Raw genomic sequence first — 12,907 nt, 5'->3', positions numbered from 1 at the left:
ATTAGCCTATTAACAATTGTAAAATCAACGAGCAATTTACTGACCCATAGTTGGCCCACACTACTCTTCTCCTGGGTGGCGTAGGATGCAGCTTGTCAAGTTCCAAATGTCTCTACATCACACCAATACTAACACGGGCCCCTGATCAACACCTGGAGGATGTCTCTGCTCTCATACTGACTCACCCTGTCATGCCTCTTAATTAGGCTGAGTTCGAAATGTGAGAAACCTGTCTCACATATGATCGGTCATCTGCCACCATTCTGCTATGACCTTCCTGACATTGGAATGGCTCTGGTAACCATGTGGCATTACACTTGTGTGCAAACAGATCACAGGGATTCTGTGTCTCTCACCAAATCTGTTCCACAGATATCACAATGTCTGATTCTGTGTTTTTCACTGAATATATTTCTTTCAAAGCTGTCACCCTGTGGGACTTGGATGCTCTTCAGAAGGATGTGCGTGTACAATCTAAACACAAAACTGAGATTAATTTCTACGCATCAGAAACCATTGAGGGAAAAACCTCGGCTTTGGATGTTGATGGATCATTGAAAGCAAGCATTATCACTGGGTTGATGAAGTTGGAAGGATCAGCGAAATATCTCAATGACACAAAGAAATCAAAGCAACAGGCCCGAGTGACCCTTCAGTACCGAACAACAACCAGGTTTAAACAGCTGACAATGAGTCACTTAGGTCGGCAGAATGTAACCTACCCGTATGTGTTTGATCAGGGGACAGCAACTCACGTGGTTACAGCAGTGTTGTACTGGGCTCAGGCTTTCTTTGTGTTTGATCAAGAGGTCTCTTCAGCAGAGAGTCTACGGGATATTCAGGGTAACCTGGAGGGGATGATTAAAATTATTCCCAAGATTGCAATTGAGGGTGAGGCCTCCCTAAAAATGACTGATGAAGAAAATACAAATGTTCAGAAATTTAGCTGCACCTTTTATGGGGATTTCTCACTGGAAAACAATCCCACCACATTCCAAGATGCCATCAAAATCTACAGAAACCTCCCAAATTTGCTCGGTGTGAATGGAGAGCATGCAGTGCCCATGAGAGTCTGGCTTTACCCACTCAACAAACTGGACTCCAAAGCTGCTCAGCTGGTACGAGACATAAGCATCGGACTGGTCAATCACTCTCAGTCTGTACTGGAGCAGCTCAATGAGACAGTGTGGAGATGCAATGATATGATGAGAGACAGTCCATTTCCCAAGATCAGGGATAAGATAAAACAATTCCAAAACCCGTGCCTACAATACAAATCAGTTTTCCAGAAGACTTTAGAAAGCATCCTTCCATTTATCCAAGGAGGTGGGCAGGAGGAAGGATTACTGGCGGATATTCTAAAAAACCAGGACCAGTCCCCCTTTAAAAGCCAAGCACTAAGTACATGGTTGGAGAGCATGGACAAGGAAATAGCAGTGGTGGGATCTTACCCCAATATACTGAAAGGCATCAAAATAATTTCATCAAAGAATGAGCTAGACAGGGAAATACTGGACCCATACTATCAATCTGTTGTCTGTTTCACATTTCTCTCACTACATCGGGAAGAGCCGTATCTCTCTGCTCTTTCAGGACACCTGAAGGAGCTCATCACGTCACACATGAAGAACCCACCCAAAACCCAAGACATGAAGGAAGAAAAGAGTGAACTATGGTTTAACAAGACATCAGTGTGCAAACAGATACGAGAACAGGCCAGACTCTTCGCAGACTTTGCAAACGCCAACAAAAATCAGAAGAAAACTAAGTTTATTGTTGCTTCAGTACCTTCCCAAGCCTGTGATGGAGCAACTATTTACCGGTATGAAGATGGGACTGAGATAAGTAACCAGTACCATCTCCCATCAAAGCTTGACCGACCGACCATTGCCTTCCAAGGTAACACATGAAAGTGTAACACTAGAGTTACAGCCACTGAGTTATGGTACTGCAGAGGTAGTGAGGTACGGGGTGGATTATAAATCTGTGCAACAGGAGGGGTGGACATCAGAGGAAACACCAGGTAAAGAAGAGACATTCACAGTCTCTAATTTACAACCAAACACACAATATGACTTCAGATATGGAGCAGTATGCAATCTGGGAGTGAGCGTGCTGAGCGAAAAGTGACAGTGTTTTCACATCTCCAGCTCCAAAACCAAACACATCTGAAGATCATACAGGCAATTTGATAATGATAATGATGCAATCACTGAATCAGAGGGGAAAATGAAGCATTTCTAGGGCAGATATTCTGGCTGCCCGTGTGGAATAGTCATGTGAGGCCTGGTTTGCTGGGTGGGGATCCATTTCACTGGATCATCACTTGATTTGCATTACGTACAATCGAGGTAATTTTAACAATTGTATAAAATGGGCAATATCAATTGCCTGACAATTATACAGCTCACCTGAGTTTTCTTTTTACTGAAGTTCAACGAAAGGGGAAATTCAGGAAAGGTGTATATGACACAAAACTAAGTGGGAATGTAAATTGTGAGGAGGATGCAAGGAGGCTTCAAGGAAATTTGCACAAGCTAAGTGAATGGGCAAGAACATGGTAGATGGAATATAATATCAATAAGTGTGAAGTGATCCACTTTAGTAGAAAAAAATAGAAAGGCAGAATATTTAGTATAAGGTAGAAAATAATTAACGGGGGGACGACCAGCTTCAATGGGGTAAGAATGGAGCTGGGGCGAATAAATTGGAGTCAAAAGCTGGCAGGAAAACCAGTAGATGAACAATGGGCTACTTTCAAAGAAGAGATAGTTCGGGCACAGTCAAGGTATGGTCCCTCGAAGGGGAAAAGTAGGGCAAACAAATCCAGAGCTCCCTGGATGACAAAAGTGGTAGAGATGAAGATAAAGAAGAAAAAGTGGGCTTATGACAGATGCCAGGTCGAAAATACTTTTGAGAATCAGGCTGAATATAGAAGTTCCAGAGGGGAAGTAAAAAAGCAAATAAGAGAAGCAAAGAGAGAGTGTGAAAAGAGACTGGCAGCTAGCAGTAAATGAAATCCCAAAGTTTTCTATCGGCATATAAATAGTAAAAGGATGGTAAATGGAGGAGTGGGGCCGATTTGCGACCAGAAAGGGAATTTCCACATGCAGGCAGAGGGCATAGCTAGGTCTTAAATGAATACTTTGCATCTGTCTTTACCAAGGAAGAAGATGCAACCCAGACAATGTTGAAAGAGGAAGTAAGTCAAACACTAGAGGGTTTTAAAATTGATAAAGAAGAAGTATTAGATAGGCTGTCTGTATTTAAAGTGGATAAAACACCAGGGCCGGATTAGATGCATCCAAGGATACTGAGGGAAGTGACGGTGGAAATCACAGAGGCACTGGCCATAATTTTCCAGTCTTCCTTAGACTTGAGGGTGGTGCCAGAGGACTGGAGAATTGCAAAAGTTACACCCTTGTTCAAAAAAGGGTGTAAAGATAGGCCCAGCAATTACAGGCCAGTCAGTTTAACTTTGTGGGGGGGAAAACTTCTAGAAAAAATAATTCGGGACAAAATCAATAGTCACATGGACAAACGTGAGTTAATTGAGAAGGTAACAGAGAGGTTGATGAAGGCACTGCTGTTATAGAGAGATACAGCACCAAAACAGGCCCTATGGCCTACTGAGTCCGAGCTGACCATCAACCACCCATTTATACTAACCCTATATTAATCCCATTTTTCCCTCTCACATCCCCACCTTCCCTTATTTCTCCTACCTACACTAGGGACATTTTTTTTTTACAATGGCCAATTTACCTATCAACCCACAAGTCTTTGGCATGTAGGAGGAAACCAGAGCACCTGGAGGAAACCCACACTGTCACAGCAAGAACTTCCAAACTCCACACAGGAAGTACCCAGAACGGAACATGGGTCGCTAGAGCTGTGAGGCTACTGTGCTAGCCACTGTGCCACTGTTGATGTGGTGTACATGGACTTTCAAAAGGCATTTGATACAGTGCCACACAACAGACTTGTGAGCAAACTTGTACCTCATGGAATAAAAGGGATGGTAGTAACATGGATATGAAATTGGTTGAGTGACAGGAAGCAAACAGCAGTGGTTAATGGATGTTTTTCAGGCTGGAGGAAGGTTTGTAGTGGAGTTCCCGAGCAATCAGTGTTGGGACCCTTGCTTTTCCTGATATATATTAACGACCTAGACCTTGGTGTACAGGGCACAACTTCAAAGTTTGCAGATGATTCAAAACTTGGAAGCATTATGAACTGTGAGGAGGATGGTGTAGAACTTCAAAAGGACATAGACAAGTTGGTGGAATGGGCAGACAGATGGCAGATGAAGTTCAATGCAGAGAAATGTGAAGTAATTCATTTTGGTAGGAAGAACATGGAGAGATAATTTAGAATAAAGGGTACAATTCTATAGGGGGTGCAGGAGCAGAGGGACCTGGGTATATGTGCATAAGTCATTAAAGGTGGAAGGACAGGTTGAGAGACTAATTAACAAAGCATGCAGTATCCTTGACTTTATGAATAGGGGCATAGAGTACAAGAGCAAGGAAGTTATGTTGAACTTGTATAAGACACTAGTTCGGCCTCAGCTGGAATATTGCATCCAATTCTGGGAGCCACACTTTAGGAAAGACGTGAGGGCATTGGAGAGAGTACAGAAAAGATTCACGAGAATGATTCCAGGGATGAAGAATTTCAGTTGTGAAGATAGATTGGAGAAGTTAGGATGGTTTTCCTTGGAGAAGAGAATGCTGAGAGGTGATTTGATTGAGGTATTCAAAATCATGAGAGGTCTGGACAGAGTAGATAGAGAGAAACTGTTCCCAGTCGTGAAAGGATTGAGAAGAAGAGGGCACAGATTTAAAGTATTTGGTAAAAGAAGCAAACGTGACATAAGGAAAAACTTTTTCACGCAACGAGTGGTTAAGGTCTGGAATGCACTGCCTGAGAACCTGGTGGAGGCAGGTTCAATTGAAACATTCAAAAGGGAATTAGACAGTTATATGAAAAGGAAGAATGTTCAGGGTTACTGGGAGAAGGCAGGGGAAATGGAACTGAGGGAATTGCTCTTTCAGAGAGCCAGTGTGGACATGATGGGCCGAATGGCCTCCTTCTGCACAAATCTGTGATTCTGTAATCTTTGATCTGTAAATGGTGAGAGTTTGGGAAGTGTTGATGTTCAAAGGGACCTGGGTGTCCTTGTTCATGAGTCACTAAAAGCTAGTATGCAGGTGCAGCAAGCAATTAGGAAGGCAAATGATATGTTGGCCTTCATTGCAAGGGGTTTTGAGTACAGGAGCAAAGATGTATTGCTGCAATTTTATAGAGCCTTGGTGAGATGGCACCTGGAGTATTGTATACAGTTTTGGTCACCTTATCTAAGGAAGGATATACTTGTCATGGAGGGCGTGCAACAGGGGATCATCAGACTAATCCCTGGGATGCTGGGATTTTCTTATGAGGAGAGATTGAGAAAACCATTGGGCAATCAACCACACCTGTACAGCCTGGAACACAAACCTGGCCATGACTGAGTACAACTGCCTCGAATAGACTCAGGGTAAGTGGAGAAGCAGTTGTAGACCTGTACCATCCACTGAAGCAACCCCTGCAGTAGAGGAGCAGCAATGACAGACCCAGCGAGGTCACCACTCCTCAATGTTTCTGCTTCTACCTCTGGCCACTCCCTTTACAATACCTTTGTCAGTGTGCCCTCGCCTCTATCTTTGATGCTTCTGTTCCCATTCCTGACACAGAAACTTCCCCTAGTGCATCCCTGTTCTCAATTGCTCAAGACTGAGTGACATAACCTTGGTACACAGCTAGTCTTGTCATAAAACTATTATCTGCTAAAACTACAGATGAACAATGGGAGCTGTTCAAAAAAACAAATTAGATTAATACAAGACCAACATATGTCCCTAAGAGAAAAGAGCTCAACTTAGCAAATGGTCAGCCATGTTCAACAAAGAAGGGAGAGATAGTATAAAACTAAATGAAAGGACATACAAATTGGGGCGGCACAGTGGCGCAATGGTTAGCACCGCAACCTCACAGCTCCAGGGACCCGGGTTCGATTCTGGGTACTGCCTGTGCGGAGTTTGTAAGTTCTCCCTGTGTTTGCGTGCTCCGGTTTCCTCCCACATCCAAAGACTTGCAGGTGATAGGTAAATTGGCCCTAGTGTAGGGAGGTGATAGGGAATATGGGATTACTGTAGGGTTAGTATAAATGAGTGGTTGTTGGTCGGCACAGACTCGGTGGCCGAAGGGCCTGTTTCAGTGCTGTATCTCTAAATAAATAAAAAGTACTCAGAATAGTGTGGATCCAGGAGACTGGGAGAGATAAAGACACCAATAAAGGAAGGCACTAAATACAGAAATACAGTAATAGCAAAAGAATATGAAAAGAAACTTGTGAGGGATATTAAGATTAACAGTTTTTACAATTACATTAGAAGAAAAAGGATGATTAAGGGTAAAGTGTGCCCTTTGAAAACAGATAAGAATAATATTACAAATGTAAACAAAGAAATGACAGATTTGTTGAACAAATGCCCCCTGACAATCTTCTAAATTGAGGAAGAGAATAATATACCTGACATTCCAGGGAAACTAATAATGCATCAAGGACTGGAACTAGCTAAAGTTAACAGAAGCAAGATAACAGTATTAGAGAAAAAAAACGGCACTGAAGACTGAGAAATCCCCAGGACCTGATGATTTTCACCCTGGGGTATAAAGGAAGTAGGTAAGGAAATTGCAGATACTTTAGCCATAATCTTCCAAAGCTCCTTCAATTCAGGAATTATTCCATTAGATTGGAAAATTGCAAATGTGACTATTATTTAAGCAAGGCGACAAAGGGAAATCAGCGAATTATAGACAAATTAGCCTAATACCTGTTGTCAGCAAATTGCTAGAGTCTATAATTAAGGTTTTCAGCTGATCAGAGAGACCCAGCATGGGGTTGTAAAATGTAGGTCATGCCTGACAAACTTGATCGAATTTTTTGAAGAGGTGACTAAAGTAATGGACAGGGAAATGTCTATGGATATTATTTATATAGACGTCCAGAAGGCATTTGATAAAGTCCCTCATAAGAGACAACTAGCTCAAGTTGAAGCTCATGGAATTGAAGGCAAATTATTGACCTGGTTAGGAAATTGCTGAGCAGCAGAAGACAGGGAGGAAGGATAATGGGCAGCTACTCTAAATGGCAGGATGTGATTAGTGGCATCTTGCAAAGATCTGTGTTGGGGCCTCAACTATTCACGATATTTGTTAACGATTTAGTTGATGGGCTAGAAAGCCACATATCCAAATTTGCTGATGACACAAAGATAGGCAACATTACAAGCACTGTCGAAGGAAGTGTAATATTACAAAGAGCTATTGATAGATGAAGTGAATGGGCAAAATTGTGGCAAATGGATATCAATGTCGGAAAATGTGAGAGCATCCACTTTGGACCTAAATAGAATCAAACATGGTACTTTGTAAATTGTTAAAAGCTAGAAACAGTGGACTTAGCAGTCCAGATAAACAGATCATTAAAATGTCATGAACAAGTACAGAAAATAATCAAAAAGGCCTTTATATCTAGAGGATTAGAATACAAGGGGGTAAAAGTCATGCTTCGGCTATACAAAGGTCTGGTTAGACCATGCCTGGAATATTGTGAGCAGTACCAAGCACCATACATTAGGAAGGATATATTGATCTCAGAGGGTGTCTGGTTTAGATTTACCAGAATGATACCTGAACTCCAAGTGTCAAACTATGAGGAGAGATGACATAAACTAGGGTTGTATTCCCTGGAACTAAGAAGGTTAAGGTGTGATTTGATCAAAGTTTTCAGGATGTTAAGAGGAACAGATAAAGTAGGTAGTGAGAAACTATTTCTGCTTGTTGAGGAGTCTAGAACTAGGGGGCATAGTCTACAAATTAGAACCAGGCCTTTTAGGAGTGCATTTAGAAAACACTTCTACACATAAAGGGTGGTAGAATTTTGGAACTCGCTTCTGTAAATGGTAATTGATGCTATATTAATTGTTAATTTTAAAACTCAGATTGACAGGTTCTTGTTAACCAAAGGTTTTTAGGGATATGGGGAAAAGGGATGTATATGGAGTTAAGTCACAGATCAGCTATGATCTCATTGAATGGTGGAACAGGCTCAAGGGGCTAAATGGCCTCCTCTTGTTCCTATGTTCCTATCTGTCTGCCACATTACTCAACACCAGTTGCTCTCTTTATGATAAGTCTGGAGTTCTGCCCTTTCTGCACAGTGGCGCAGTGGTTAGCACCGCAGCCTCACAGCTCCAGCGACCCGGGTTCAATTCTGGGTCCTGCCTGTGTGGAGTTTGCAAGTTCTCCCTGTGTCTGCGTGGGTTTCCTCCGAGTGCTCCGGTTTTCTCCCACATGCCAAAGACTTGCAGGTTGATAGGTAAATTGGCCATTAGCAATTGCCCCAAGTATAGATAGGTGGTAGGGAAGTATAGGGACAGGTGGGGATGTGGCAGGGATATGGAATTAGTGTTCTTTTGGGCCTCCTTATCTCGAGAGACAATGGATACACGCCTGGAGGTGGTCAGTGGTTTGTGAAGCAGCGCCTGGAGTGGCTATAAAGGCCAATTCTGGAGTGACAGGCTCTTCCACAGGTGCTGCAGAGAAATTTGTTTGTTGGGGCTGTTGCACAGTTGGCTCTCCCCTTGCGCCTCTGTCTTTTTTCCTGCCAACTACTAAGTCTCTTCGACTCGCCACAATTTAGCCCTGTCTTTATGGCTGCCCGCCAGCTCTGGCGAATGCTGGCAACTGACTCCCACGACTTGTGATCAATGTCACACGATTTCATGTCGCGCTTGCAGACGTCTTTATAACGGAGACATGGACGGCCGGTGGGTCTGATACCAGTGGCGAGCTCGCTGTACAATGTGTCTTTGGGGATCCTGCCATCTTCCATGCGGCTCACATGGCCAAGCCATCTCAAGCGCCGCTGACTCAGTAGTGTGTATAAGCTGGGGGTGTTGGCCGCTTCAAGGCCTTCTGTGTTGGAGATATAGTCCTGCCACCTGATGCCAAGTATTCTCCGAAGGCAGCGAAGATGGAATGAATTGAGACGTCGCTCTTGGCTGGCATACGTTGTCCAGGCCTCGCTGCCGTAGAGCAAGGTACTGAGGACATTAGGGATATGGGGAAAAGGGATGTATATGGAGTTAAGTCACAGATCAGCTATGATCTCATTGAATGGTGGAACAGGCTCAAGGGGCTAAATGGCCTCCTCTTGTTCCTATGTTCCTATCTGTCTGCAACATTACTCAACACCAGTTGCTCTCTTTATGATAAGTCTGGAGTTCTGCCCTTTCTGCACAGTGGCGCAGTGGTTAGCACCGCAGCCTCACAGCTCCAGCGACCCGGGTTCAATTCTGGGTCCTGCCTGTGTGGAGTTTGCAAGTTCTCCCTGTGTCTGCGTGGGTTTCCTCCGAGTGCTCCGGTTTTCTCCCACATGCCAAAGACTTGCAGGTTGATAGGTAAATTGGCCATTAGCAATTGCCCCAAGTATAGATAGGTGGTAGGGAAGTATAGGGACAGGTGGGGATGTGGCAGGGATATGGAATTAGTGTAGGATTAGTATAAATGGGTGGTTGATGGTCAGCACAGACTCAGTGGGCCGAAGGGCCTGTTTCAGTGCTGTATCTCTAAACTAAACTAAACTAAACATATCCAGTAAACAGGATTCAGAGTAACACCTTAGTGTGTGTCTATAGATCAGTCTGTACAGAAGAGGCAGACACGTTAGAATATTCTTCAATAAAGCGAGTGCAGCAACAAAGAGACCTTGGAGTATATGTGTACAAATCATTGAAGGTGGCAGGGCAGGTTGGAAGAGTGATTAAAAAAGCATGGAATGCAAAAGCAAACAAGTTATGACGAACCATTATAAAACATTGGTTCAGACTCAACTGGAGTATTCTGTCCAATTCTAGGGACAACATTTTAGGAAGGATGTGAAGGCATTAGAGAGGATTCATAAAAGATTTACGAGATTGGTTCCAGGGAATGAGGAACTTCAGTTACACGGATAGACTGGAGAAGCTGTTCCTCACAGGGAACAGAAGGTTGAGAGGAGATTTGATAAAGTTACTCAAAATCATGTGGGGTCCAGACAGAGTAGATAGAGAGGAACTGTTCTCATTGGTGGAAGGGTTGAAAAAAAAAGACACAGATTAAAAGTGATCAAAAGAACCGGAGGCAACATGAGAAAAAATGTTTTTACCAGCGAGTGGTAAAGGACAGCATTACCCCTGAAATCATCAAGAGTGCCAAGCCTGCTATACTTGCAGCACTGTACGAACTGCTTTGCCTGTGCTGGGACGAGGGAGCAGTACCACAGGACATGCGCGATGCCAATATCATCACCCTCTATAAGAACAAAGGTGACCGCGGTGACTGCAACAACTACCATGGAATCTCCCTGCTCAGCATAGTGGGGAAAGTCTTCACTCGAGTCGCCTTAAACAGGCTCCAGAAGCGGCTGAGCGTGTCTACCCTGAGGCACAGTGTGGCTTTCGAGCAAAGAGATCCACCATTGACATGCTGTTCTCCCTTCGCCAGGAGAAATGCCGTGAACAACAGATGCCCCTCTACGTTGCTTTCATTGATCTCACCAAAGCCTTTGACCTCGTCAGCAGACGTGGTCTCTTCAGACTACTAGCAAAGATCGGATGTCCACCAAAGCTACTAAGTATCATCACCTCATTCCATGACAACATGAAAGGCACAATTCAACATAGCGGCACCTCATCAAACCCCTTTCCAATCCTGAGTGGCGTGAAACAGGGCTGTGTCCTCACACCTACACTGTTTGGGATCTTCCTCTCCCTGCTGCTCTCACAGGCGTTCAAGTCTTCAGAAGAAGGAATTTTCCTCCACACAAGATCAGGTGGCAGGTTGTTCAACCTTGCCCGTCTAAAAGCGAAGACCAAAGTACGGAAAGTCCTCATCAGGAACTCCTCTTTGCTGACGATGCTGCATTAACATCTCACACTGAAGAGTGTCTGCAGAGACTCATCGACAGGTTTGCGGCTGCCTGCAATGAATTTGGCCTAACCATCAGCCTCAAGAAAACGAACATCATGGGACAGGACGTCAGAAATGCTCCATCCATCAATATCGGCAACCACGCTCTGGAAGTGGTTCAAGAGTTCACCGACCTAGGCTCAACTATCACCAGTAACCTGTCTCTCGATGCAGAATTAAACAAGCGCATGGGAAAGGCTTCCACTGCTATGTCCAGACTGGCCAAGGGAGTGTGGGAAAATGGCGCACTGACACAGAACACAAAGGTCCAAGTGTATGAAGTCTGTGTCCTCAGTACCTTGCTCTACGGCAGCGAGGCCTGGACAATGTACGTCAGCCAAGAGCGACATCTCAATTCATTCCATCTTCGCTGCTTCCAGAGAATCCTTGGCATCAGGTGGCAGGACTGTATCTCCAATACAGAAGTCCTCGAGGCGGCCAACATCCCCAGCATATACGCACTACTGAGCCAGTGGCGCTTGAGATGGCTTGGCCATGTGAGCCGCATGGAAGATGGCAGGATCCCCAAGGACACATTGTACAGCAAGCTCGTCACTGGTATCAGACCCACCAGCCGTCCATGTCTCCGCTTTAAAGACGCCTGCAACCGCGACATGAAGTCCTGTGACATTGATCACAAGTCGTGGGAGTCAGTTGCCAGTGATCGCCAGAGCTGGCGGACAGCCATAAAGGTGGGGCTAAAGCGTGGCGAGTTGAAGAGACTTAGCAGTTGGCAGGAAAAAAGACAAAGGCGCAAGGGGAGAGCCAACTGTGTAATAGCCCCGACAAACAAATTTTATCTGCAGCACCTGTGGAAGAGACTGTGACTCTAGAATTGGCCTGTATAGCCACTCCATGGCTACTTCACAAACCACTGACCACCTCTCGAGACAAGGAGGCCAAAGGAGGAAGGAGGAGGAGGTGATGACTAAACTGTCTGATAGGGTGATGGAGGGAGATTCAATCATTGCTTTCAAAAAGGAATTAGATAAACTCCTGAAGGGAAAAATTTGCCAGGCAAGGAGAAGAGTGCGGGGGCGTGGAACGAGCAAAATTGTTCTTGCAGAGAGATGGCACGGGCTTGAGGGTTTTGAATGGCCACGTTCTGTGTAGGAAGGATGCTATGTTTCTATGCTTCTGGAACATCCCCATTCCACGATGAGCATAGATTTTAAAGACAGAATTATGCAGGATAACATACTTTATTCCAGTCCACTTGATTTATTGATTTCCAGGAAAATAAATTATGCTCTTGTACATTTTTCTCTTTGGTTCCCTTCAAGACAATGCAGCAAATAAAAGGGAACATGAATTTTCCAAGCTCACCGCTCGGGGAGGGAAGGTGATTTGAATGAATTTCAGTTGCCTGAGATTTCTAACGTTTGTGATTCAACCATGCAATGGGCTGTGAGATACAGATGATATTGTTCAGGTAAAAAGGAAGTGATATGAAACTAACTAGCTGAGAGGAAATCCAGGTGATTGAGTCCACTGACATTAATGGGGAGAAAAAGCAGAGCAGATGTAAAGGCAACGTTCAACCCAAACCCATCATAAACCAGAGGCGGGAAAGGTTACAATTAGCCATCAAATGTACAAACTTCAGAGAAAAATAAAGACTACAGCATTATAACATACTCCCTATTTTTTTAATTGGGGTGCGCAAATAATTTATTGAAGAGCAAGGTCCCTTTAAAGAAAATTTCACGGCCGTGCACGCGCGGCAACCAAATTACTGAATTGTCCAGAGACATTCCAGGGAGTTTCGGGTTGCAGCAGATCGGCACAGCTTAAAGGGAACAGAGTTTTATACTCAGACAGGTAATATACCAGGCAATCAACACTC

The 12,907-nt window shown here is 44.2% G+C and overlaps 1 protein-coding gene across 1 annotated transcript; it reads left to right on the top strand.

Moving 5' to 3' along the window:
- The first annotated feature begins 380 nt into the window (after window positions 1-380).
- On the top strand, window positions 381-1,910 carry LOC137345839 (neoverrucotoxin subunit alpha-like). Its single transcript, XM_068009088.1, has one exon. The coding sequence runs from the start codon at window positions 381-383 to the stop codon at window positions 1,908-1,910; it is 1,530 nt and encodes a 509-aa protein (XP_067865189.1).
- The last annotated feature ends 10,997 nt before the right edge of the window (window positions 1,911-12,907 follow it).

The sequence above is a fragment of the Heterodontus francisci genome, chromosome 29, assembly GCF_036365525.1.
Source record: "Heterodontus francisci isolate sHetFra1 chromosome 29, sHetFra1.hap1, whole genome shotgun sequence".
NCBI classification, from domain to species: domain Eukaryota; kingdom Metazoa; phylum Chordata; class Chondrichthyes; order Heterodontiformes; family Heterodontidae; genus Heterodontus; species Heterodontus francisci.
This window is presented reverse-complemented; position numbering and strand designations above follow the sequence as displayed.

Excerpts from the sequence above, each read along its gene's own strand:
- LOC137345839 (XM_068009088.1), top strand. The coding sequence starts at position 381 with ATGTCTGATTCTGTGTTTTTCACTGAATATATTTCTTTCAAAGCTGTC.